Below are 27,678 nucleotides of genomic sequence, written 5' to 3'. Positions count from 1 at the left end.
CTATACAAATAAAGTTTACTTACATAGCCTACTGTTGGCAGAGGGCTAGCATACAAATGGCAATGGACTGTATGTATTGTTTAGGTAGGAATCTCCCACTTTAGACATATTAGAAACTATAAGAAGCTCCTGTTAAATGTGTTTAATGTACTGTTTTAATGGGCTTAGACATGGTTAGTAGTTAAACTCTCAGTCAGTGGACTGTAAAACTCTTGTGCTAAAACAGTTACAAGAAGTGGATTAACCAAGTGATAACGTACATTTAAAGGGCTGTTACAGAAAAGTAGCAATGTATTACAGGTTAACATTCCTGAAGAAAATTGACAATATAGTTGAAAGTCGGGTTTCATAGTGTACAGTTTTAAAGCGTAGGTGTGAACTGAAATTGTATGGAAATACATGAGCGGAACCCATTCCAAGTGCAGTGTTCGGGTTGTTGGAACACCTGAAACACACTGGTTAAACAAAGTTTATTGAAGGGAAAGTTGTCATCCTTCTATGCAATTATAGGAGTGAGATCACTACAAGATAACAAGATGTGCTTTGGTGGAAAACCAACTTGTTCAGACTTCTTTATGTTAGTTTAAGTTTTAGGCGGACTTGGGATGGATTATTTTGAACATGATGATTCATCTCTAGGTGTAATGATCTCTGCTTTCATCCAGTCTCTCTACTGTCACAGCTACCTTCCCTGTCTGAAATCTTTGTCCTACACATACTCACATGTGGACACATTAAGAGACATTTTGTTACATCTTAATCAGACACAGTACATTGTGTGATTGGCTGTATTTCCACACAAAATAAGGAAGCAGGGACACAGTCTAAAGTATGTGTCTTACCTGCCAAGATAAACAAACGTTTGTGAACATACTGTCTCTGCTAACTGATTTCACCATTTACACTTAATTTATGAAACAAGACAAACATCATTTTTTACATTTGTAAAATTTTATTGACACATTGAAACAATAACTGCAATATACTCCCTTGTCGCACAGGGAGAAAGTCTCCAGACACCCCTCAAAAATCATTAAAGTTCCCCTCCAGACACGTTTTAAAGTATATAAAAAATACTCTGCTAGTATTTTATTTAACATGGTTATCCCACGAAAAAAAGTAAAAAGAACTCTGAAAGGGGGCTGGAAGCACATGTACTCTTTCTCCGTCATAGTGAAATTCTGGATGGTGGACAGTGAGAGCATGGATGTGGGTGAGAGACATACATCCATGGTGAGAGAGCGGTGTGTGTCAAGATGGCTAGAGTTAGAGGAAACATCGGAGAGATTCAGCTGTACATGTTTGAGCCTCAGTCAGACCCAGATGAGGAGTCTATTGTGCACCAAAATCGGCAAATGTATCAGAATGGTGAGTGTAGTTAGCATCTTTTATTTGTTTATGTTGTTTATTAGCTTGTTAGCCTATAACTGGCAGTGGTTGACACAGCGTTAGTGGTTGAGAAACAACAACAAAAAAAAAAAAAAATATATATATATATAATATCTGCTACGATGTTACAGAGTGTTCACATTGTTATTATGTACTGTTAGTAGATAGTGGAAGGAAGGTCCAGGTTCCAGTTTACATCCAAAACCTGCACACTCTACCATGTTTGCTGTCAAAACGTTCACGACACTAACTTAGTGCAAACTCTCGCTCCTTGTGCTGACAAGTCCGCTCTGCGCTGGAGGTTTCAGGTTTCTAGACATTGCGATTGGCTTTTGAATTTGTTACGTCCCAAATCCAGCTTGCCCGGACTACATTTGAATCTCAGATTTTAGGAAAGTGTGAAAACACCTCTATATACAAGCTTTGCACAGATATTAGTCAGTAAAGTCAAGCACTGATATTTTAGGGGACTTACACATGTGAAAAACACATGTTTTAATTTTGATTTGTTGAGTTAGGGGAAACTTTACATACTTTGTGAAATGCCTACAACCAATTTTGAATTATCCGTGCCTTCTTGTGAGTGCACTGCACTGTAGGACTGCCATTGTACAGTAAGTGGGGATCCCAGAGGCTCCACCTTGCTCACAGATGCCACGTGGTGGTTGTTGGTGCACACGACAACTCCTGGGTGTTAGAATTAAAATGGTAATGAACTCAACTAATTCCAATCTGTTGGTCACAGTTAATCAGGCTGATATGTTGGGTCTTTTTCAGGTTTGAGCAAAACTGAAAATAGAGCTATATTCGTGTGTTGGTTAGTTCCTGATGATTTAATTGAACATGGTAAACATTATACCTCCTTAGCATCAGTATGTTAGCATTTTCTTCGTGAGCATGTTAGCGTGCTGATGTTTTCATTTAGCTCAAAGCACTGATGTGCCTCATACACCCTCCCAGAGCCGCTGGCCTGGCTGTAGACCTGTCTTGTTCTTGTTTGATTTAGCAAACAAATGTGTCGATGCTCAGCAACTGAATGTGTTTCCTGTTGCTTTATTTGAAATCATCTTTATTCTTCTTGTCATCCTGCCATATTTTCTGGATGTTTTTAAAGCCCCCTGTTATATTGTGTGTTTAGGTTTTCCCTTAGCTGCAGATATACACAAAGCCCCTAACCTAAAGTATACTTTCAAAACATTATCTCAACAGTATGTCAACCAAATATACTGTACTTTATATAGGTTCATAAGGTTCCAGGGTATTGTTATCAGATTCTTTCAATGTCTCACTCTGGCATTTGAATAGAAGCATATCAGTAGTTTCATTAGCTGAGATCATAAAGAAATATTTGACATGCATTCACAATAATGATGTTAACAAGTTCAAAAGTCAAAGGAGATCTTACTGGTTTTCCACAACATACTATTGATAAATAACAACTAATATGTCAAGCAAAAATACTTACAAATAATTTGACGTACACAAAGCGGCAGATGACATTTCTTTACATAGCTATAAAAGAATACTGTTCCATAAGTATCTGTGAATCTATGTCTCTCTTTAAAAAATACATATTAAATCCATTCATATGAAGTGTCTTGAGTTCATTTTACATTTTGGGTGCATTCTTCTGTAGCACTTCAGGAGTTTGCAGCCTTGTTCTGGATCGCTGAGTGAATCTTTCTTAGGTTTTGTCGGACTCTAACAAACTCCATCAACTGGGCTTCCTCTCCCACCTTCTCCTCTTGTTCCTTCTCCTTCTGACAAGAGAAAAGGAGAAGCATTGGCACTACATATTCATGTAAAGAAGGTAAAAAGTATTACTTTAAGATGAAGGCAAAAGGGTATTTTGTGAGACACATAATGTGCACGGAATTATCTCTCTCTTATCACGGAATTATTTAGACAGTTACTCTAGTTTTTCATGCTTACACACGCTACCATGACTGTAGTAAACAATTTGTGTTTTAGTTTAGTGATTTCCTGTATTTATTTTTGTACTCTTGTTTTCTATATTTGTGTTTTCTGTATTTGGATTGCATTTGAAATGCTGCGTGTTGTTACAGTAGTGAATTTTTTTTTTTTTTTTTACTGCACATGATTCTTCTCAATTTGTCACGCTTCAATACTGTACCACATGTCAGCTAATTTTATTTGTTTTTCTCAAGTTGCAGTGTGCCAGGTGTAAAGCATGATTCCTAAAAATGTAATAATGGTAGCCAAATTTCACATGTCTGAGACGGACACAGTAGTGGGTCAGACCACACAGGCCTTTGTTTAGTTTGTTTAGTTTATTAAATGGATTTATATCAGGGATCATGTACAAAATACATTAATCTCAAAAAAGAGCAAAGATGCTTTGTACCAGTCAACAAGTCAATGTCCACCATGAGAAAATGTATGTTTAGTAATGCAGAGTAGCACTTCCAGGAGGAGACTCTGCCTTCATCCAGTCTCTCTACTGTCACAGCTACTTTGCCTGTCCCGTTTATGTGTATACTTGGCCAATAAATCGTTAATGCGTCTTGTCTTATTCTTACTCAAACCACCATCACCTGCAGGAGGAGACTCCCTCCTCTGGATATCACACTATGCTGCTGTATAGAGCTCAAACATCATTAACATTGGTATTTAAATGGCCAAGTAAATGTGTCAACACAGCACTTTTTTCTATAAACAGGATTTATTACCTCAAGTTGTTTCTGCTGACGTCTGAGCAACAAATCCTCCAGAGGAGTCCTGCTCTGTCCCTCCTCTTCCTGGTCACTCTGCACCCTCTTCCTCCTCTCCAGCACCTGCTGAAGTTCTGACCTGCTGCTCAGTGCCAGACCCCTTAGCCCATAGAGGAAGAGACAGAGCTGGCGTTAGATATGGTGGGAACATTCAAAAGACAGGTGGTGAAAATGCATGAAAATCCTTTATTTTTACTCACACTCACCAGTTTAATCACAATTATTTAGTTACAGTACAGTGTACATATAGTGCCTCTTTGTCACTACATCAGTCCTAAATGCAGAAATCTGCTGGAATAGATATTATCCAGATGTTTCCTTGTCCTGTCTTCTCCTGATGCAGTAATACGGAATAAAAAGATACATTCCATTTTTATTCTGGCCTTATCATCGTAGTTCTTATTCTTAATAACTAGTTCTAGTTCTTGTCATCAAGATGCAGTTTAAACTTCTCTGATGCTGCGTTCAGGTTTCATTCATTATTTTTTAAATGTGAACTAGCCATATCAACCTTCTGGTGGAGATTTTAAGGATTCAATGTGTGGCTTTTTTGCTGGCTCCAATATGTCTGGCATAGAATGATAGACTGTGGGAGAGTGTGTACCCAAGACATTTGTGTAGCTATCTTTAGTTTTATATAATTTCACAAACTCTGACACCAAATTGTAATTGCAGGGTGGTTTGATAATATGACTGAATTATGTTTCACATAATTGTTTAACTGGACATTGTGTTCATTGTGTTTATGATATTAATTTCTCTTTGGGAGGGAAGTATTTTGTGTTTTGCCCTAACCAATCAGTAGAGAATTACATATCCATCCAGGTGACATCCTTTTCAGTTGACACAGAAAATGCTGTAGCAGTTCCACGGAGCAGCTGACACTACACACACTCACAGAAATATGTCGTTTTGAGAGCTGTTCTTTTTTTAAGTCAAATTAACCTGTACAGTCGTGTCCATCTCATCCATACCATTTTTGTGTCTGTTTTCTTCTTTCATGGACGTAGCTTGTACTATCTCCATTCTTGACCCCGCCTACAAAGCTCTGATTGCTCAATTTTTTCTTCAAGCACAACACCAGACTATTTGAATCTCTGGACATATCAGACATGTGGGCAGTGATTCAGAGGTCTGGAACCAGGCTAATTACAGGGCAGAGCAGACGTAAGATCTGCAAACATAACAGGTTTAAGGTGCGGTTAGACTGAAATTTCAATTTCAGTGATGAAGGAGGTGAGACGTATTCACTCCTGGTCACAAATACATCTATCATGGACTCATTGATTGAACTTTCGCCTGTGAAAAGGCAAGTCAAATGAAAGAAATCACAGTTATCGCCGGAATATATAAACGATCGGCCTGAACCTTCTATCTGGTATTGATGTATCAACTGGTGTGGCGGAACTATAAATCCAAACCTTCATCGTATGTATCTGTGGTGGCACTGTCGTTAACCCCTTGTGTAAATTTACTATAAAGTCAGCTTAACGGTTTTAGATGGCACTGACAAAACCCGTTTTCATGCCAACAGGGGTCAGAAAACTGTACTTTGGGTAGTTTTTTAAAGGCACTGAAAACCATGGATTTGGTTTGGATGACTTGTTTCAATTTTTTAAATGGTGCAGTGGTGAAATGCATCATGGTAGATTGTTTAAAAAAAGTAATATTAGGTTCATCATACACAGTTCTGCTAAAAAGTTCCTGGTTTAAATTGGGTAAACAGTGAGGCCAGATTAACAGGCAGCAACACAAAGATCCAGTGCTTTCACTGGTTCAGTGTGTGCTATCAGCACAAGCCGATGGCTGAGCCAGGATCAGTCCTCCAATTAACATATCACTTTACACTGCTTCATGCTCCCAGTGGCCTAAAGGACTGCAGCAGCATGGAGAGAAGGTGTCTGATTGCAAGTCTGTGAGAGAAAGAAAGAGACTCTCATGCATTCTTAATGACACCTGCTTTAGAGAAGAATGACAGAGGAGACAAGCACAAGATGCATTTTGATGGACACAAAAGCACATAATTTCTTACAAAAAGCTGAGTAAAGATAGTTTAATGGCCCTTTGTTCATGTCCTTGTCTTACAAAGGAATAATGCTTGTTTGTAATGAAATTGTATCAGAGTTAGAAAGGCTTTAACCATTTTGTTGCTCCTGTTTGGTACCTACCTCTTGTGGGCCAGCAGCAGTTCCTTGTGAAGCTCATTGTGAGTCCTGGAAGCCTTTATGGGGTTTGACTGACCCGAAGAGACTTCAGGTTTGACTCGATTATCTGACAGAGAAATCACGTCAAAACAACACATCAAAACAGCACTAAATACCTCAACAGATAAAGATCAGTTTCACCCGGCTGTGCAGCAGGAAGAAATGCAGAAACCGTGTCAAGCTGCTCATGAATACGGTGGAATCACTGTCAGACAAATTCAGAGCAAGACACCAGTACTTTCCTCAATGAATAATGAGTAACATTATTAGGAGGGTAATGAGTAATTCGCAATGGCCCCCCACTGAACATGCATCCTATAGTATTTAGCAGCTGCGGCTAGCATTGTTTGCATTGCTTTTAGCTTGGTTGCTAATGACATGACACATTTAGGAAGTAAAAATTCCATCTTAAAGGAAAAATTCAACATTTTCTGAAATACACTTACCGGTATTTGCTTTATTTCTGAGAGTGAGATAAGAAGATCAGTATCAAACTTATGTCTGTGCGTTAGGTATGGAGATGGAGTCAAGACATGGTTAGCCTAGCTTAGCCCAAAGCTAGCCTGGCTCTGCCCAAAGTGGAAAAAAATGCCTACCAAAACCTCTAAAGCTCAGTTATTAACGTATTGTATCTCCTTTTTTTCTATCTGCACAAACAAACAAATGTAAAAAAATTACAGATTTACATGCTGGAACTTTTACAGTACAGGTTAAACCAACAAAACAAGCATTTTTTAACAGAGCTAGGTTAGCTGTTTTTCCTTTCTTCCGGTCTTTGTGCTAAGCTAGGCTAACCACGTCTTGACAGCAACATTGAAAGCACAGACATAAGATTGATATTGATCTTCTCATCTCACACACAAAAATCCTTTTCTGGGGCATGGCATATCTGAATCATATGTTTAAAGACTGAGCTCTAAAAGTGGAACAAGTATTGACATACAAGGTGTTCAACACAGACAACGTTTTCTAATCCTGTCTGTGGGAATGTTACAAATCACCTCAGAGGACTCAGAGTTGTACTAACCTCTTCTGTGATTGCTGCTCTGTGGATCAGTATTGTTTATCATCCTGCTTCTGGAGGCCAGCTGGATCTCCATATGTGTGTGATTATTGTTGTTAGGAAATGAACCTTCAAGAGATATGGAGGTCTGAAGTTGAAGTGTATTAAGTTGGAGTAAAATGCTTGGACCAGGGATAGGATGAGTTGGCCTTTGTGGGAGACAGAAGGAAAGGGCAGCAGAGGTGGTTCTCAGTGCATGAAAAGGCTTGATGGAGGGCAGCACCTGAGGACCTGGTGTGGAGCCCCAGCTCCTGCTGCATGATGGGTCACTGCTGGGGGGGTCAATGGGTGATGACAGAATCGGCATCATGAGAAGAGAGATTGAAATCAGAAAGCAGAGCAGACAGGCATACAGTAGTGTGGAAACAGATAGCTTAAGTAGAGATGTATAATCGATCCTGTTAGTGAGCAGGTGTATATGTAAAATACTCATGACAGAGCAGATTCAATGCCAAAACCATCTAGCTCACTGAACTAGAAAAGAGGAGAGGTAGAATGGTGTAGGATTACAGAACTAGATAATGTAGAAACTAATGAAAGGCTTGTTGCATAACAAGTGCCAAACTATTAAGAAGAAAAACACAGATGTGTACATATTAGTAGTTGCATGAATTTACAACCAGCACTGAAGCTGGTCTCTTGGGTGTTTTTTTCTTGAAGGAGAGAATTACAGTCACAATACTAACTGTTGACATGGAGAATTATTCAAGAGTATATAGATATAATGCAATACATAGCGCATAGAATGCTAAATTATTAGTTTTTTAAATGACGAATTATAAAAAGCCGACACTACGCATTTCTCACAACACATTACATCCTGATCATTCTGTGATCATGTGTCTTGTTGAGGAATGTGACAATTAGAAACAGTACCAGCTGCATGTAGCTCTATATACTAATAATGCAGTAGAATCTAAAGGAAAATGCATACAGGCTTCAGCCCTACCTTTGCTGTACTGGTCCTTCATGAGAGGCTGTTGTCTGAGAACATTAGCCATCGTGTGGATCTGACGGACAGTGATACTATTGGGAGCAGTGTTACTTGAGAGCCCTGAATGTGGCACTCACTTAGTGTCTGGCCCCTCATGTTCACAGTCCACAGGGAGACACTGTTTGACAAGTAGGACTTGCAACTGCAGTGCTTTTACCGGTTTCTACTTAATAACATTCATGACGTCATTGATCAACTCTGCAAAACATCCCAGCTGCTGGGATTCTCATTTGCGCAATACCATGTAGTGTTATTTAACTATAAAATAATATTAACATTAATAAATTCTCCAGTTTGCGCAAAGAAGTGTACTATTATGCACAACCAGTTAATTTCATTTAATTTCTTTTACAAATAAATATACATACATATACATATGTCTGTATGTATTCATATCTACCTATCTGTCACTTATAACTCCATTCTCTACTGTCTGTTACTTATTTGAGTATTAAAGGGGAACTACTTACACATCCAGGTCACTACTTGTTTTAGAAATCTCATGCTGAAGTGGATCCTCTGTGTGTTGAATAAACAGAATAACTCGAAGAGCCTCAGTTGTCCTTATTTTAATAGATGGATTTATTAATATATGGAACAATAGATATCATAAATCAGAAGAAATAGCACAGAGACTGCTTGATTGCATAACCATCTGTATCAGGAGTGCCTCAAGCCTCTCAAGGTCCAGTGCTATCTGTAGCTGTAAGACAGCTGGCACCTCCTAACCAAACAACGTAATCACAGAGTCCCGAGGCCTCCTTTATAAAATCATCTGTCAGTCTAAGTTTCATAAATTCTATTATATGCATAAAAACTATATATCACTAAGTGCTATAAAGCCTGTGAAAACAGTTGTATAATGTCTTCTGTGTCACGATTTGTGCAAGCAGAGTAACAGGAACACGGGGGAATAGGACCCAAATGCACCGTTCTGAGACAGAGCTGATGCAGGTCAGTGATTTATTACACAAAAATCAGGTACAAAGGCTTACAAGAGGCAGGCATGGGTCAAAACCAGAGAAGGAGTCCAACACAGGCAAGAATCCAAAATACAATAATGAAGCAAAAAGGTCAAAGAGGCAGGCAGAAACAGGTTCAGGTACTGGGTTGCAGGAAACAGGATACAGGTCCTCACGTAAACAGATAGCAAAAACATGAGGCACATCGAAACTAACAATCTCACAAGGAACGAAGAAGTGAACTGGTATGGTGAGTAGCGGATGAGGGAATGAGTTGCAGGTGAGGAGTAGGTGAGTAGGCCAGGTAACTGCAGGGCTGATGAGAGAAGTGGGAACAGGAGTGCAGATGGGTGGGCAGTCAGGTGACGGGGAAAGGAGGGAAAGTCTGAGGGCATCTGGTGGACAGCTTGAGGATGGCAGGTCGGGAGTTGGGGCTAGAGACAGGGACAGATAGAGAGAATAATGCAGAGGGCTGGGGATCGGAGTGTGAGGCTGCAGGAAGGGACTGAGAGGCAAACTGTGACATTCTGTGCAGTGTTGCCAACTCTTGTGAGACAAATAACCAATCTCAGCATCAAAAACAAGCCCAATATTAATATAGCCTGTTACAGCCTCAATGTAAACACTCAGTCAAAAACTAATTTCACCAATACGCATGAACCAGTTCAATCATTTCGCCTCTGGACCAGGACAAAATATTGTCAACCCACCCAAGCTAATTTTTTACCAACATAATCCATCCTAAAGCCACCCAATCTGGCAACTTATTTCTTTAATTTTCCGCCCCAGATCCAGTTATTTTCAGCCTGCGGTGTCAACCAATCAGAGACCACCAGTAAAAGCCGAACATGTTACACACAGACTGCCATCGGGCGGAGAAAAGTACGCAATTCGGTACACAGACAAAGACTGTAGCAGGCAGTGCGTTTTCATTCGTCAAGTGCATCGTTACAAGTGCAAGCAGCTGCCAACGTCAAACTGTTACATCAACAAGAACACTGTCTCATTGCAGTCCTGTGAAGACAGCTGCAGCTGGGGCTGTGGGCTACATTTGCGATCAATTTGACTTTGTCAGGGTGTTTGTGTGTAGGCCTATACAATATGCTGTAGCCTAACTCAATCACATATATAATATACTGTATATCACTCTGTTTGTATAGTACTTTTCATACAAACATTTGTAGTGCTTCACGCAATAAAAAATATATGTATGTATCAAACTCTTTAACTCCTCCCTCTAAGTGTCAGTCTGTATGACCCTAGGTCACTAAACTGGTCATTGATCATTACATCTCTGCCAAACTTGAATAATTGTGCAATATTCTGTGTACTACTCCCGTGCAATATTTAGTTTTCCCATGTTAGTTTTTCCTATTTATTGACATTGATATTATATACCTCCACTACTGCTGTGCAATATCTTAATAATCTCAATAAGCTACACTTAACTCGACAGTACATGCACCACTGCTTATTACTTATTTTATTACATTGTATTATTATACTGTATTATCATCTTAAACCGGTAAACCCACTTGGTACTTCACACTTATTTTATCTTATACTTATACCCACCTGGTACTTAATTTATTTTCTGACCTGTTTTATAGTGTATTATATTATATTTTTTGCTAGTACTTTCTCCTGTGTGCACTGACGTAAAGGCGAGCTACTGTAACAAAGTTTCACTACGGGGATCAATAAAGTATTTCTGATTCTGATTCTGATGTGTGTGTGTGTGTGTGTGTGTGTGTGTGTTGACATCTGTAAAGTTGTGAATTTAACTAAAAGTAAATATATATACGTTGTCATGAACACTGTTATGCTTATCTGACAGAGATCATAAAAAGCAGCGGTAAGCTATAACAAAACAATGGCCAAATGATGCGGCTGCGCCACACGTCCCATTTCATTGGCGTCGCTTTATGATGACGGCTGCGAAGCGAGGACAGCGCATTTCGTTAAATGCCTGTGGCCTCGCCTCCTCCCTCCGCGTGACTCCTGCTCGCCTCCTCCGCTCGTAGCTCTGGCGGGAGAGGAGCGAGGAGGTACAAACTGAGAAATGAGAGAGACCTTCTATCAGGACAGGGCGAAACAAACTCGCTCCAGTCCTGAATTGACAGTTCAATCTGACTAAACTTTGACACGCCAAACTGAGAGGCTCTGCTGCAGCCATTTTGAGGGGTGGCTGACCTCTCATTCGGAAATATTGTTTCTTTATATCCTTGTCTTCCAACTGCAGGTGGAATAATACAAGCAACAGAGAAGGAACGATGCTGCCTGCTTGCAGTGTTTTGTCTTTTTTAGCAGAGCCCAAAGCTAAAAGACAGTACCCGCCGCCTGCCCACCCCGCTGCCGAACCAGCAGACTCCAGAGCGGCTTCTTCTCTCAGGCTGCGACACTCCGCTCCACCACATCATCTGCACAACACCGTTAATAAAGAAATGACTCTCATTGTTTTTTTTGACATGGAACTTTCTGTTATGCTGGTATTGCACATTACCATACATTTTGCACGCCCTCATTCCCACTATAACGTTATCGTTTAGAGTTTTCTATTTGCACTATAACTTATTACTTATATTACACATCCTGTACATATTTTCTGTGTATAGGTATATATGTATAGCTATATAAGTAATTGTATATCTTCCTTGTAAATTTAGTTTTCCTTTTTATCTTTCCTTTAGTGTTATTTTTTATATACTTTGTTCTATTTTATTGCCTACTGTTTATATTCTCTTATAATTTAAATATTTGTTCCTACATTTTCTGTGTGTGTGTAGAGTTTAGGGGGCTACAACTGCATTTCATTGTGCAATCCTGTATTGTATAATGACAATAAAGCTGAACATTAACCTTAACATTAATCAGTGAGTGACAGAGATTAATGACAATAAACTGTTCACTAAGAAGTTGCATAATTTAAAACTTTGTGGACTGCTTTTGTTAGCCCACGAGCCATGCCAGCTCCTCCGCGAGAAGCACAGTCTATTACCGGGTGAGTTTTGAAGATTGGTTTTCCCACAGCCAAATAAATAAGACAAGTTGACAAATCTTACTATATCTGTAATGAATCACACTTAAATATTCTAATTCCTAACAAATTCCCATCCTTATTTATGCCAAACAATTAAAAAGGTGTTTTTACAGTGCACCTGCAGAGGACAAAAACAAACTGCTGGGTTTGAGGAGGATAACTCTCTTGATGTTCTCTTTTCGATGTTAACATAAGAGTGATGACACACACATATAAACAATTTATTGCAACAAAAGGATGCATTTTATTGAAAGTCAAAATAAAGGTGTATTAGAGAGTTTTCTCATTTCTTATTAGCATACAAGACAGTACAGTTGTACATCCTAAGAAAAACAAAGAAATAAACTAAATAAAAAAATCAAACCATAGAAGGAAAACCTGAAAAGATACCCTGCTGATTCTGTTATTCAGCCCAGAGACCAAGTTGACAGTAGTTTAAACATTTGGCACTCTTCTGGTAACAGTAAGGACATTAAAGAGTGAAGTGGGAGGAGAATTCAGTGGAAAGATAACAATTCATGGAATCCAATTCATTGAGTGTGTATTCTCCATCAGTAATTGGGTCATGTTTAATGGAATGAAGTTTAAAATAAATGATACTTTTGTTTCCTGTTACACCCCTCCCCCACCACATAATACAGTGTTGGCATTGTCCTAGACAAGATTAACAGAAAACCACCAAGGAGAACAGTGAAAGATTTGCATATATAATTAGGGCTCATTATTTTTGTTTATTTTTTTCCAAAAGAACAAACAAAAAGTAATGGTGTTTCTTTTTAATATTTAGAAAATGTGGTAAAAATCAGTAAAACACACAAAAATCCAAATATTACAGCTACTAGTGTCTTGTTGCAGCAGGAAACAACACAACAGTTTTTGATTGTGTGGGGATCGAGCTTTCGCAGAGCTCGATCTTGGGTGGAGATATATATCTCCAAAATTGCAACTCACCAACCATCCTCCACTTTACACAAAAAAAAAAAAAACATGTTTCAATCCTGAAATCCCCAAATGTCCTCCCGGCTCACAGATGAAGTTGCAAAACCCAACTGTGAACTGTGTCGAGTCATCAACAATGAACTGGGAGGAAATTTCAAAGACACCCCTCGTCCTAAAAAAGGTAGTGAGCATTTTTTGATTCTTCATTAAGAACATTTCGGTCACAATATGTTGTTAAGTGCTGGCATGCATCAACAGACAGCGTTGTAAAAAAATAACACTAAGGGAGGTTGCATATTATTTTACACAGTACTAACCTAAAGTTCGTCCCTCATACATTAACAAAGTGGCTCCAAAACAAACAATTAAGGATAACAAATCTGTCCTAATTTTTTTTTTTTTAATTGCTCTGTGCCATGATAGTAAAATTAAAGATATCCGATTTTGATTATTTAAAGTGATAATCCTGAAGATCATATAAAAATGTGATACTTATACGTATATGTTTCTGACACATAAGATGACCTACAATATGACGGTGTATGCCAACGTCTTTCGCTGTAAAACATCACATCAGTAAAATGTTTTTGTTTTTTTTCAGTTGCTTGGAATTTGGACGACAGAATTTTGTAAAAGATACGACAATATAATCAATTCACTATAATAAGTCATTCCAAGTCAATAAACACTAATATTTAGTTAGCACCCAGTCCTACACATGCAGTTTTCCCCATTGCTGGTCCACTATTGACAGGAAATGATCCATTTATAGATGTGTATGTGGAAGAGTCCATTAGCTCTACAGATAATTCACACTATTCATTTGTAAACTATTGAAAACATTCAGTAACCTTACTGCAAGGCATTCATAAAATGCACTGTCACTCTGACCTATTGCATGCCCTGTTGCCGTCAGTAACTCACTATTTGTTGTTTGCTTCATTAACGCAAAATAGAGGAAACTAGCGAGCCATACTGAACAAGTAACGATGACACCAAACCATCTGAGAAGTAAAGTGTGGAAGCATTTGGGATTCAACACCAGAGATGGACTAATTGGGGATAAAGGTGAGGCTGTTTGCTCCCTTATAAAAATGCACCTGCCTTGCAGTAACATTACCATGGCAACAAATAGGAAGTCAACTGTTAGGTCGTCATTGAGTAAGGAAATTAATGGAGCAAAGGTTATCTCTATGACATAGTTTATGATTAGGTTATATGGATTGCATTACAACAAATTATGTTTGTAATTTGTACTTACACATTTTTTAAATCATGAAAGATGAGTTTTTGTTAAAAAAAAAAAAGAAAAAAGATCACGTTACTAATGGATTATCTTTCAAATAATGGCAGTCCAAGACCTAGAGTCGATACGCGTTGGTCTGTTTGATTACCTTATGCTCAAAGGATACATTTATAATATTGCATCTGAAGATGGAGTGCGCCTTGGTTTTTTGCACTACTTTATGTCTAGTGGGGCAGGTAAAAATACAAAAAACAGAATCCAGGAAGTCTTGCTAAAGAGCACCTGTCAGATCAGCCAATCAGAGCCATGCAGCACTTCCTTCTTCTATTGTAAACTGTAATGGCGGTCCATTATCTGTATACTCTATGGTGTAATAGAAATTATGCTGAATTGCTTAAGGTTGCTACTGTGCATCCACGAGCACAATCCACCAAATGATCTTCAGGAATAACACTTTAAGTTTCAAAGACAGGAAGATAATGTTGAATTAAAGTTAAATCTACTATCTCTTGATTATGAAACATCAAATGACCAAGAAAGTGCAAATTGTGCATCTCTTAGCAAAAAAGATTTACCTGATTAGACAGCAATACACAAGCCCCACAAACTGGATCTCACAACAAGGAAGGACCACAGGAAATGAGCTGATTAGCATTCAAGGCTGGTTTCAATTCATGACGAAGGATTTGATGATCATGGTAAGAGAAAGTAACACTCTTCTTATTTTGATAAGACATGAATATAGCAGGAGGAAGCACTATTCACATCTCGGCAGGAACTCACACTTCCCTTCCCTTACCACCCGTGGCAAGCTACAGAGTACTGACACACACTGATCACACTGCCAGAAGGTCAACATTTACAGCCAGACAACAACGAAACATGTAAAGCAGTGTAAGCTTTTAAACACCGTAAGTGGTACTGGTCTAACTGCTATCATGGCACATGTGATATTCTGTGTAAAATCTCCAGATTCATCCAGGGGAGAGCGCATACCGTGGGAACGTTTCTTTTTAAAAAAAAGAGAAGCCTGTGCCTTATTTGCATAGTTTTGGCTATCATTCCTATCAGGTATGAACACATTTTACTCACTGAATTCATTGTTGAGCTGTGGGTACTTGAGTCCAAACCACTAATCCAGTGATCTGAAAATGAAAGCTAAAGTGAACACAATCTAAATGTTTGTTTTTATGTCCAACTATGGTAAACAACCTGAACCAGGAAGCAGTGCCTGGAAAATGCGAATGTTTAACTTTAACTTCCTGATTTTGATAGTTTTAAACTGTCTGATGGCTCATGTGGTTGGTGTGAACTCCAAATTAAAGCAGAGTCAACAGTGAAGTCACTGCATCCCCAGATCTCAGCACTGAAGTTGGTGAATAAAATGTTGACAGAGCTGATAGGATAGGAATAATTTCCGAAACTAGAAAAGAAAGACCCACGTTTCTAAAAAACAAAAACAAACAAACACTGTATTTCAGAGGGCCCACGCAAAATATGACGCTGAAGACTGACCAACACCACAACCATCCCAAACCACAAGTACCAAAATCTACTCAATACCCACCCAACCCCATTGTACAAAAATACAGAGCTGACAGTAAAAATGTAGAGCTCCGCTATTTGTTCAACATTTAACACTGAATTGAATGTTGTGTGACAGACGGATTACATGACTGTAAAGTGTCACTGTGGATTTAATAAGTTCTGGAATGAGCAAAGTCAAATATAGCTCAAAACAAGCTGACTGACACTGTAGCCGAAACAGTGCAACAAGTGCATTCATCACTATTCTACGCAAATACTAACTGGACACTGGGTCATTTTAGCTACAGTTTTACAGATTTAAGTTCCAAACACAGCAGGTGCTGGCTGTTCAGACTGAAATCAGCCCACAACATGTGGCTGTGTTTCAGGGACAGATGAGACAATCGTATACGGTTCAGAAAGGCCGACTGGAGTAACAAATCCATGAGTCTGAAAGTTCGTTAGATGGCAGCAGGAATTTACTACTGACAATAATTTTAACCATTTTTTGCTGGAGCCCTCTGCGTCAGCGCCCCAAATGCGCCGACACAGTGGGCCGCAGTGCTGATATTCTGGGTAAAAATTGGCTCTTTGATGTTGGGGACACAGTGGTGGCTGACAGATACTGTAAGAATTATCCATTCACTTCGCTCATTACAGACTGCTCTACTGGAAATCCTGCTATAGTTGCACTAAACTTGTATGAACTTATTTGAGTGTGTTACTGAGCTAAAGAGCTAAATAAATAGATGATTCTAGATAGATGAATGAATGATTCTTTATCTGTTATCTGCATAAGCATAGACAGTGCTGATTTTTCATCATGTATCCAGTCCATTGTATCGTAGACTAGTGACCAGCATGTGTGGGACTTTGAGCCTGTGTTTGACTCAGGACTATGACATACATGCAGCGTTCAAACACACACATTGACAAACATTAGTACAGCACAGAAAGTGAAAGGTCCTGAGAGGAGAGAGAGAGGCGGTCACTTGAAGGCTGACTGCAGTTCTCTGAAAGCAGCTCCTCTCTGTTTCTGCACCTCGGCCTGCTTCTTCTTGGCCTCCTGCTCCTGGCGGATCTCTGCCTCAAACCGGTTGGACTCATTGATGGCCTGGACCTGTCCAACAGGAAAACACACAGCCGTCAGGTGACGAGCGCGGCCACAGCGGAGCTCCTCAGCCAAGAGCTGAGAATTGAAACTGAATTTCAAAGACCTGCGGCCTGTAAAGGCTAAGAGGAAGGGTTTTGTAAGGAACCTGCATCCTGTGCTTAGCACAACATTGTGTGTTGCACCCAGTCAGGGGTGAAAGTAGGTCAGTACGGTCCAGTACTCAGTACCACTAAAAGATTCAGTGCCGGTACGCAGTACTGGGAAGAGGGGACAGCAGCTGCCTGCCAAAACCCACATACAACAGCCGTCACGATCGCATTTCCAACAAGAAAACACATCTGCTAACGTTAGGTCAACTGTTTGTTTTCTTATTGCCTTTAAATTGTTCCAGTGTGTTTGTGCCATGAACTTTATATACAGTCAATGGTTTGTGCCGAGCACAGACCTGTGGGATTTTAATTCATGCTGAGGGAACCCCGCTGCCTTTCCAAAATGGTTTAGTTACTGCTGGCTAACGTCACCTTCTGCTGCAGCTGACTGTCTGATAGAGTGCTGAGGGGTTTTGGCAGACAGTCGTTTCTTGCAAAAATCTCCCAAATAATATGACAGACAAAATAAGTTGTGATGTTTCCTGATGTTCAGTTTTATTCCAACAACACAGACATCAAGTCAAACAAGCTATGCGACTTCCATGGGTTGTTCTGTAACTCCGGCATAATAACGGTGTGCATCTTTACTTCCTAAACACACACTGTGCTTGGAAGGGTGCATTTGATTTATTGTTCCTGTACTTTATTTTTTTTTTTTTCACAACCAAACCACACACACTTTATTGACTAATGATAAACGATTCTACCAAAATTCCAAACATTTTAGTGGTTGGCTGACACATTACCGGCATATATTTGTGATTGGTTTTCATACCATACATTATGATTTTGAAAGCTTTGTCAACATTCACAGAGCTTCAATCTACTTTCACCCCTGCACCCAGTATCAGAAACTGAAGTAGTACAAGTAAGCACGGAGTTTATCAGATATTCCCTAATATAAAATCAACTTGATTTTTTAAACTGTGTTCAGGAAGAATTTGTTTTAAGATGAACCTAACTTTAAATTGCCCGTAGGTGTGAATGTGAGTGTTTGATTCCACACATGTATGTAGGTCATTAAATAAGACTTTGCATTAAAACAGTAATTAGTTCATTTGTCCATTCATCCGTATTTCGCATTATCATTTAGTTTTTATTTATTGATGAAAATTGTAATAATTTTCTTTGTTTTACAATGTTACTTTTCATTTAGCGTTAAGGCTTGTCTGCACAGAAAGCGTCAGTCTCACATGCGTCTGATGGAACAGATATGCTTCTGTTTTAGTCCACACGGGCCGCGTAACAGCTCACGCTTCACTCGCACTATGCTTAATCCAATCGTTTCTCTCTGGTTGGAATAAATATTCTTTCTGCGCACGTTTTCCCCACGTGGGGGCAACATTAGGTGACGTGAACAAGTTTCTGGGAAGAACAGAAACATGGCGGTAGCAAAACAAAACTGGTCTGTGGCTGATACAACTTTTTTGTTGGAGACCTTAAAAGATTTAAGGATTGTCGAACGCCTAACCCTAACAGCAGAAACGCAAATATTGTTCCCAGGACACGATGTGGGTCCATCTTGAAAATTGTATTAACAGGCGGAACCACTTCTTCTTCTTCTTCTTCTTCTGTTATGTTTCTGTTAGATTCTGATTTAATGCTTTGGGGCATGTAAACGCACATCTTATCGGATCACTATATTTAGCGTCCATGTAAACAGATACGTTGGAATCTCTAATCAGAATGATTTCAGTCGGGTTGAAGAAATATAGTCCATGTTACCGCAGCTATTGATGGAGGACTGAAGCTGCTGCTGCTCTGCTAATATGCTGCTTTCACTATGCAGCCCGCGTAGACATTGTGTTAGTCTTGTTTTCATTGTGAAAAAAAAGGTTGTCAACAAATATTTTTTGCATAGTTTTTGTTGGAAAAATGAACACTGGACTGCATCAGCTGCGGCAGAGATTTGTAACACAGAACCTGATGCTTCACCTAGAAGTAACTTTGATTGCATGCACGTGAAACTTTGTGTGCATGTGTGTGTAGTATACGGTATATCTACTCGTCTAAAACACTTGTGCTAGTGTACTGACTGTAATGAAACACTGACTATGTTGTTGTATAAGAAGTTTGGAGTCAACTTACTTTGGCTTCAAAGAAGGTCTTGGCTCCTTTGACCCCCTCTGTGGAGACATCGATTTCAGTGAGGCGAGCGAGGACACTGAGGCCGCTGTCCTCTGCCAGCTCTCCTGCTGCTGCCTTCCTGAAGATCAGCAGGAACTGAGGAGGACAGGAAGAACAGAGACATGGATATACAGAGAAGGAATATCGCATCCTCTGACTGATACTAATCTGGTTTTCCTGTTTCACCTCTCTGAAGCTGAGCTTGTTGTCCAGGTCCTCGTCCACCTCCTTCATCATGTTCTTCAAACCAAGGTGTGTCTGTGGCGCTCCGAGCTTCTCCATCATCAACTTCAGCTCCATCAGGTCAATGAAGTTGTCTTTCTCAACATCATACCTTGACAGAATCAAATATAAAACTGTTGTTAACTGTTTGTTAACAACACACCTTTTACCATGTGCATGCTGTGCCACTTTAAAGCCTTGCAGATAGTTTTGGTTTTATTTATCCCACTGCGAGGACGAGTCCCCGGAACTAAATTTGGCCTCCGCTCAGGAAGTGATACTAAATGCTCCAGGTACTCGTTGGTAACCAATCACAATCTAGACCAAAACCACAATGTTCAGGTCATCAGTGTTTGTGGAGAGGCCATTCAATGGGAGCTGGAGTCAGATGTTAGAAACCAGAAGGGTTCTGTCGGCGAACAGATCTCACACTGAAGCGAATGTGAGAGAAAAATCAACAACAAGTAGTGCATCTGTGTTCGTAGGTGTCTGTCGGTGACGCTATCAACAGGTGAAATCCTCTTGTGTCGCATATAAACCCAGCTTTAAATTCCAGCACTGGAAAAGGCCTAATAGCCCCCATGAAAATTTAAGTGTGCTCTCTGGATTTTCCAAAGTTACAGGGTCATTTTTCAATGGTGTAAACAGCACATCCATTCACCTCCATTGTATTTGGGTGGAGGAGTGAGTGGATAGATACCACTGGTGAAAATACAGAGTGGAAATACATTTATTTGTAATTTGAGTGAACTGACTGACAAATCCTGTGTCGACCACAGACTGCACATTTCTAACTGAATAGGTTTAGGTGCATTAAGTGGAAAGGACCTGGTTTGTTTTGTCTTGCCAGGAAAGAACAGATGAAACTCTGAGGTCTGAGGAGGCCGGGTGCGCACAAAGGGTACGGATGTGAAATCAGCTGCTACATGTTGACTCAGACTTTTAAAAAAAAAAAAGGTGCCAGTATACTTTTTCAGGAGTGCCTGTCAGATGGTTGAATAGCTTCGGAAACCCCCTCCCCTCCCACACATTTCCAACGCCATATTGGGGGGGGGAGCTTTTACAATTTCTGTAACTTTCAGAAACTGACAATCCAGCATTCACACAGTGATCGGTCAGGTGTGTGTAGGTAAGGAAATAAGAAGGGTTTTTAACTTTCCTCTCTCTAGCTCTCTTTTTTCATTCTTTACTCAGCACTTTTTGTGTGAACAACCGAGTGCAACATTACGGATGCATTCCAGGAGAGAAAGTGTGTTCTGTAATCCCCGTATTTAAACAATACTGCATCTCCCCACTCTCTATGATGGCCGGATTTTCACCCCGCCTTTGAGCGTGCTGTTCAGAAAACGTGTAAACACTTTTTCCTTCTGATGTAGCGGGCCAAAGACCATGTTTGTACATACTGACAGAATATCAATGATTTATTTTCTTTCACTCATTTCTAATTGATGATTTACCAACACATACCTCACACACTGAGTAATCAAGATCGATAGGTAGATAAGTTTTTAACTGTTCACTAACCATAAAGGCATCGAACATTCAAGCTGCCCTACGAGTTAAATACTATGGACTGACACTTGTCTTCCCACTGTGTGTGCAGCAGAGACGAGTGCCCTGTCCCTCCTCGCTGAGACACCGATTCCACCAGTGTGGATCAGTGATTGGTGGGAAATGTTTACACAGGAAGTAATGAATCCAAGACGGAGTGATAAACATCTTTTCCTTAAAACAGCATTGAGTGTGCTCCACCTAAAAGCTGGAGTAACACTAGATATGATTTTGATAAAAAATGAATCACAGAGGGAAGTTTACATTTGTTCTCTTAGAGGACTTTGTTTGAGGATCCAACAGTCCTCAAAGATATCTTGCAGCTGTTCAGAGACATTAGTGTACAGAGCTGCCTACTCAGAGTGTAAATGTAGTACTTCATAAAACCTTTTTAAACACAAAGGACAAACAAACTTAAAAAGGGCAAGTCTGGTGTTATTCTATAGTCTCCTTCCTTAAAATAAACTGCAGTGTGTGTGTGTGTGTTCATGGTAATGAAGGAACATGTCAGCCAGTGCAACAGTGTAGCTCATTAACTGCGTTTACATGGACCCTAATATTCCACTAATAATCCGAATAATAGCCCAATCAGAATAAAAATGCCTCATGTAACCACCTCAGTCGGAAGAGACTGGCCCGATCGGAAGGAATTTTCAAATCGGGTTGACAGGGGTGGTGTAAGTGGTGGCCGTTCAGTAGGAAAAATTAGCACCTAATAACCATGTAAACGCTTAATCCGATCGTTTCTCTCTGGTTGGAATGAATATATATTTTCTGCATGTTTGCCCCACGTGGGGGTAACATTAGGAGGGACAGAAACATGGCGGTAGCAAAACAAAACTGGTCTGTGGCCTGCTCTTTCTCCACGAAGGTTAACATTTTAGAAATATTTTAGAAATTTTTCCGACATCAGTGAGAGTTGTCTTTATTTCAGGCGAGGTGTCCGCCACAATGCACTGCAGGAAGGCCTGTCTTTAGGGATGGGTTCTGATAGCCAGTTCCATTTTCGATGTGGCTCCTGGTTGGAAAAACACCTGGATTCACAAAGCTCTTATGTAAACGAATGTCTTACTGAACTTTTTTTCTCTCCCTGCTCTTTCTATCTGCAAAGAGCAATGTAGAAAACATTTAGGCAGCAGGGTTCTATTTTTAGCCAAAGGTCACTTTCACCTGTTCAAAAGACAAACATAACTGGCAGCACATTGTATCTGCTGTAGATAATTTATTAACTTAATTTATAACACTTAAGAAACTTCTGTTGTCTGGTAAAGAAGTGTTTGTTAGACAAAGAAACATCACTCTGTAACACCTTTGTGTGGCCACAAGTGGACTTTGTATTTTTGTAGTTGAACAAGACCAACAGCATGCCGCCTTAGCTGATCACACAAAAATTTCAGGACAATCTCCCAGTTAACTTTCAAGCATATCATATCAATATTTATATCAGATTATGAGCTTCTATTTAAGATAAACAGTACTTCCAAGATTCCAAGTGATTCCAATGGAAAGCCATCCTGTGTTATCACTGTGGAAGTCACTTACATTCTGAAGTAGGGGTGGACGATATGGCCGTAAAATAAAATCATAATATTTCAGGGTATTTCTGTGATAACGATTTACATTACCCTACTTCTAGTAAATTATTTCACCATTTTAATTCAACTGAATCCTCCATCTTATTGTAGTGTTTACTCACAAACTACTGTAATCTGCTCATCTTGCTTTTCCCTTCAGTTCCCCCACACACACACTGACTCGCCACGCCTCTTTCTGTTTCTCTTTCTCCCTGTATGTGTTGACTTCCTTCGTCGGCAGTATGTTTTATAAAGTCGCCCCAAAACACACAACTCGCGTTTTGCTTTTTCCTTCTTGCTTGGCGAGCCGCGTGTGCAGGAGGCTTGTTGTTAAAGATGTAGACGATCGAAACGATCGAAACCAAAATGGTACCGAATGACATCAGCACCAACAGCTGCATTTACAAGCTTTTACTAAACAACGGCATAAGTAGGAGCCTCCCTCTCTCTCTCTCTGTGTGTGGTTTCTCTGCAGAGCATGTGCGATTGTCAGTGGGCTGCACGGGAGAGGTAGAGCGAGGGGAAGATTGTCCACTAGTTAATCGATCGCTGCTAATGGCGCCGTTAATACACCAGGGTGGCCCGACCAAGTAAAGTCTATGTGTGGGGAAACTGCTTGATCTTTTGTAACCAAACCACTTCCACACTACTGAAGTAGCTCCCCTTTTTGGAACCAACTCCTCCACCGTGGAGCCGGTAGCAATGTCACTTTCGCTTTGCTTGTTGTTGCTGTGCTCGGAATGTTGCCATTATCACGATATGATTTTTAAAAAAATCATATTAAAAATTAAAGCGGTATTATCCTGAACCATATGATATGGCACACCGCTATTCTGAAGTGTCAGCTTTGTATTCGTTTCTATCGTGGAGGTTACGGCAAAGGCTGTGTGTGTGTTTATGTGTGTGTATGTTAAGAGATAGGGGGTTTAAAAATATTTGTGTCCTGAAAAAGGGGATAAAAGACTGACAGGTACTGTTAGCATAGAGCAGGGCTTCCCAAATCCCTGCTCTATGCTAACAACTGCTGTAAGCTCTGTGCTCAGTACAACTGAGGAAGTGCCTATCAGATTGCATTTCCTCTTTGGCAGGCGGAGGCAAAGTATTCTTCTTGAATACTCATGTCGTAGTCAATAGAGTGGCTAAATCTGGCACTCGTGCAGTTATTGACTTATTTACATACTCTATTATCTATCCGTCCTACCACAGACTAGATAAACTTCCACCTGACTGAGTACTTTCAACAGTTAGCTCCCTCCAATCTCTTTTCCAAGTCGGTCTCAATGGTTGGCACGGTTCCACATCTATTTTGAGATATTTGTTTTCCAAAGAGACTTCTCAGGAAAAAAAGCAAAGAGACACAGGGCTCCGTTTCCCATGAAGGAAGCTGCTCTGTGTTTTATTTCTCCAATTCAAACTGTATTCTCCTTCGGATTTTTAGCAGCCACAAAAATGTCTCCTGATGTTTGTACCTTCCCAAATCCGACAATACGACAGTCACTCCCACTTTCTGTGCGGAGTGTGTATTAAATCAAATAAGAGAAGGGATCCTTTGGACTGAAACCTGGATGAAGTTCTGAACATGGGTTGGGAAAGATATGTGCCAATAGTCAGATCCAGAGCGTAGGTTTGGTTATGTCACCGGTAAGGACATTTTTGAACCCATGGTTATGCTTTATTCTGTCAAACTTTCTTTATATATGCTTTTATAGTTTGCACAAAGCAGGACTTTTACAATTTTTTTGTCATTAAATATTTATTATAATTTTCATTTAATCTGAGACTATAATTCACATTTACCCACCCACTATTTCTTTTACATTATGTCTAAGTGCCCTTGTTGGGTCAGCTGGAATTTGGCATTTCTGATTTATCCCTGAAGACCTTCTTCTTTCTTCCTTTCAATAATCAAAATGTTTGGATGCCTAACAGTGATTTCAGTTGAACAATAAACCAACCAGCTTTTGATGGACAGATCAGACCCATTTTATTTCTGCTGAACATTATCCTAAAACAGCCTGTGGCTGACTGTATAATATGGAAAATGTCCTCTCACTTTTTGACTTTCTTATTGTTTAACTCACAAGATGAATGCTGAAACTGTACATGTCTGATGGGGTCTGAACCCTTTGAAGATGGCTGTACAAAGAGTATGTGTAAGTAAGCAGTGCATTTTAAATGCCTGGACAGGCCTGGACATGACAGGAACCTGAAGAATCTGGGCAGGGCATCGCACAGAAACAGGCAGAAGTCATGGACATACAAAAACAAAACCTCAGAGTCAATCTGAGCAACAGTTTCCCTCAATGAGGACTAAAACTAGAAAAAAAAAAAAAAAAAAAAAAAAAAAAACAGCAGAAAGCACAGAAGACTCTTTGTCACAGAAATGAGTGTTACATGATATAGATGCTCATAATAATAACTTCATTTTCATCTTCATTTATCCAGCCAAGTGTCATGTTTATGCTTTGTTAACTACATTTACTGTAGTGTAAGTAAGAGGAGGTGGTCAGCAGAGGTATAATAAACAAACACTCATTTCACCAGTGCCCACACCCACACCGACTGCTTGGGCAGTATGATAAATGCTGGCTGACCCTAAATTCCTGCCATTCAGCTCCAACTCAGTTGTGGAGCCTGACTCAGCCTCATCAACAAGTCAGCAACATTCACTTGAACTGAGCGAACAGTGGTGTAACTGACTATTACACCACAGCCACTTCCCCTCGCAAGTGACAGTAAGGGCGACAACAATGCCATGGGGCGACTTTGTGGTGATATTAGAAATAAAAAAAAAGTTTACTCGCTGTTGTCTTTCATGAGACAAACAATCTGCACACTGTTTATCAGCTCCCGTGATCATAACTGCAACATTTCAGTGGAACAGACGTCATCAGACATGAGCTAATTTTCTTCTCCTCTCTCCTTTGGCAGCAGAAACAGTCTTACATTACTTTTAACTTTTTTTATATGCATCACATATTAATAATAGTTTGTTCATCATCAGACAAAAAAGTAAAAAACAATAACTATACAAAAGACATACAATAATTCTATTAGAAATACTTATACCTTATTTTAGTTATGTGATTATATTGTTTACATTTCACCTCAATGAATATCACTCTGTGCTGAGGCTATAACCAAAATTTCCCTGAGGGTATCACCATTTCATATCCTGTCATATTAAGCACTTTGTTCCGATGATGTTGCTTGTAATTAACAACTCCGCCTCTTTCACATAAACACTTTTAGCTGGACTGGAAAACCCAGAGTTAGCCAGCTTCGTGACACCCGTTATCCAGGATCACCAATGTTAGGCTCACTGAAGCCAGGCAACCCCAAACAGTGCCAGAGGAAGCTGAACTTGCTTTGCGGTACTGCCCCCTGGTTTAACTGGGGCTTAAAGAGTTCAGTATAAAAGGGCAGATTTCTACAGCTCAAGTAATTGTATTAATTTCTTTAATCTTTCACCAGGCCTAATCTTATGAAGGCAAAAGTGTCAAACTAATATGCATGTGTACTTACATTTAAAATACATTAATTGATTTTGGACTCCAGAAAGAGGGTTACTGATTATCTGGGAAACTGAAGAGGTCAATTCACGGCATTTTTATTTATTAACATCTTTATTAACCACACATCAGGTCCTGGATTGAGAACTGAGAACACTATGAAATATTCTTTACTCAATGAAAGCCTGTTGCCTGATTTCCTTATCACTTAATGTCCCCACCCTGCCATAACTCAAGATACAGAAATCGAGAGGTACATTAGATTTAACATAAACAGCTGCAAAAAATGATTATTTTCTGTATTAATTTAGCGATCTTTTAGTTCACAACCGTTTATCCCAAAAAGTAAAACGCCCATCATGTCATCAGTTCCCAGAGCTCCAAATGCTGTCTTTAAGCCTTTTTCTCGTTCAGTAATCCTTAAATTTAGATTGACGTTTTGTGTCATTCTGTGGTACTTTTACTACTTTCTAGTTGTAAAAAAAACTGATATAAGAAAATAAGGTGTTTTATTAAGATGTGACCTACATGAGCAACCTGTCAACTCAACTTCCTTATATGAGCAATCTTAACGTTACTTCCCTGATAAAACCTACTGACTTACAGGAAATTAAAATGGGCAACCCCCTGGCCTGTTTGAGATGTAGCCTCCAACCGGCCCGGGGTATCAGTGTTCGTCCGGACTGTGACACACTCACGTTTTGAAGATCTTTTCCATGTCTTTGATCTGCTTTCGGGAGAACTCTTTGAACTCGGTGTAAGGGTTGAACACCTTCATGCTGGGCTGACAGTGCTCACCCTGCCCCTCGTTCAGCCCTTCTCGCCGCATCAGTTTAGCGCCCAGCTCCGAGTCTGCGTTGGCCGTACTCGGTTTCTCTACCGACCCGTTCTGGTGTCCGGGGACGTCCACAGCAACGGGGTCCTCGGCTCCTTCTTCGATCTGCAGCCGACGGCTTAGCTTGGACGAGAGCTCGTCTGTGGCCATGTTCAAACTGGATAGCTAATAATCAAAGGAGCGCGTTATCTAGCTAACTAACGTTACAGTAGCGGAGAAGGCGTGAGCGTGCAGGCTTACAGACAGCCGTCTGTCCGGTTGGTTCCCCCCCCCCCGTATATATAGGCTGTATACGGGTATTTATCACGAGAGCCGAAGCAAATCAATCACAAATATTCTTGCTTTCTAACCTTTAGTTTTAATTTCCAGGGCTCACGCTCAGATAAATAGCTCCAGTCCGGGATGTTGTATATTGGCTCATTAGCTACGTAGCATTCTGTAGCCCTGTGATGCTGTCACCGCGCCTTTTAAAGAGGCAGACAGAATAAAGTCCCATAG

General features: G+C 39.9%; 2 protein-coding genes and 1 long non-coding RNA gene across 8 annotated transcripts; 1 reads left to right on the top strand and 2 right to left on the bottom strand.

Annotated features, from left to right (window-relative positions):
- Nucleotides 1–293: 293 nt before the first annotated feature.
- On the bottom strand, nucleotides 294–10,567 carry si:ch211-218o21.4 (protein FAM107B). 5 transcript variants are annotated; one of them, XM_044210987.1, is made up of 5 exons: nucleotides 9,378–10,561; nucleotides 7,353–7,660; nucleotides 6,290–6,392; nucleotides 4,080–4,221; nucleotides 294–3,146 (listed from the first exon to the last, which is right to left on the bottom strand). In XM_044210987.1, exons 1-5 carry the CDS (start codon nucleotides 9,737–9,739, stop codon nucleotides 3,030–3,032), a joined length of 1,032 nt encoding a protein of 343 aa, XP_044066922.1. In that variant the 5' UTR covers nucleotides 9,740–10,561; the 3' UTR covers nucleotides 294–3,029. The 5 variants fall into 5 exon arrangements, with proteins under 5 accessions (XP_044066922.1, XP_044066921.1, XP_044066924.1 ...); XM_044210986.1 differs by having other exon boundaries at nucleotides 294–3,149; nucleotides 9,378–10,556; XM_044210989.1 differs by lacking the exon at nucleotides 9,378–10,561 and adding an exon at nucleotides 8,338–8,539 and having other exon boundaries at nucleotides 294–3,149.
- Nucleotides 10,568–11,041: 474 nt separating this feature from the next.
- On the top strand, nucleotides 11,042–14,677 carry LOC122882990. Its single transcript, XR_006379514.1, has 2 exons — nucleotides 11,042–11,392; nucleotides 11,587–14,677. It is a non-coding gene; the product is annotated as an uncharacterized LOC122882990 (long non-coding RNA).
- efhd2 (EF-hand domain family, member D2) lies at nucleotides 12,600–27,650 on the bottom strand. Of its 2 annotated transcripts, XM_044210994.1 has the most exons (4): nucleotides 27,044–27,650; nucleotides 19,673–19,820; nucleotides 19,448–19,582; nucleotides 12,600–17,216 (listed from the first exon to the last, which is right to left on the bottom strand). In XM_044210994.1, exons 1-4 carry the CDS (start codon nucleotides 27,328–27,330, stop codon nucleotides 17,085–17,087), a joined length of 702 nt encoding a protein of 233 aa, XP_044066929.1. In that variant the 5' UTR covers nucleotides 27,331–27,650; the 3' UTR covers nucleotides 12,600–17,084. The 2 variants fall into 2 exon arrangements, with proteins under 2 accessions (XP_044066929.1, XP_044066928.1); XM_044210993.1 differs by having other exon boundaries at nucleotides 19,448–19,820; nucleotides 27,044–27,630.
- Nucleotides 27,651–27,678: the final 28 nt, after the last annotated feature.

This window comes from Siniperca chuatsi, linkage group LG10 (assembly GCF_020085105.1).
Source record: "Siniperca chuatsi isolate FFG_IHB_CAS linkage group LG10, ASM2008510v1, whole genome shotgun sequence".
Classification (NCBI taxonomy): domain Eukaryota; kingdom Metazoa; phylum Chordata; class Actinopteri; order Centrarchiformes; family Sinipercidae; genus Siniperca; species Siniperca chuatsi.
This window is presented reverse-complemented; position numbering and strand designations above follow the sequence as displayed.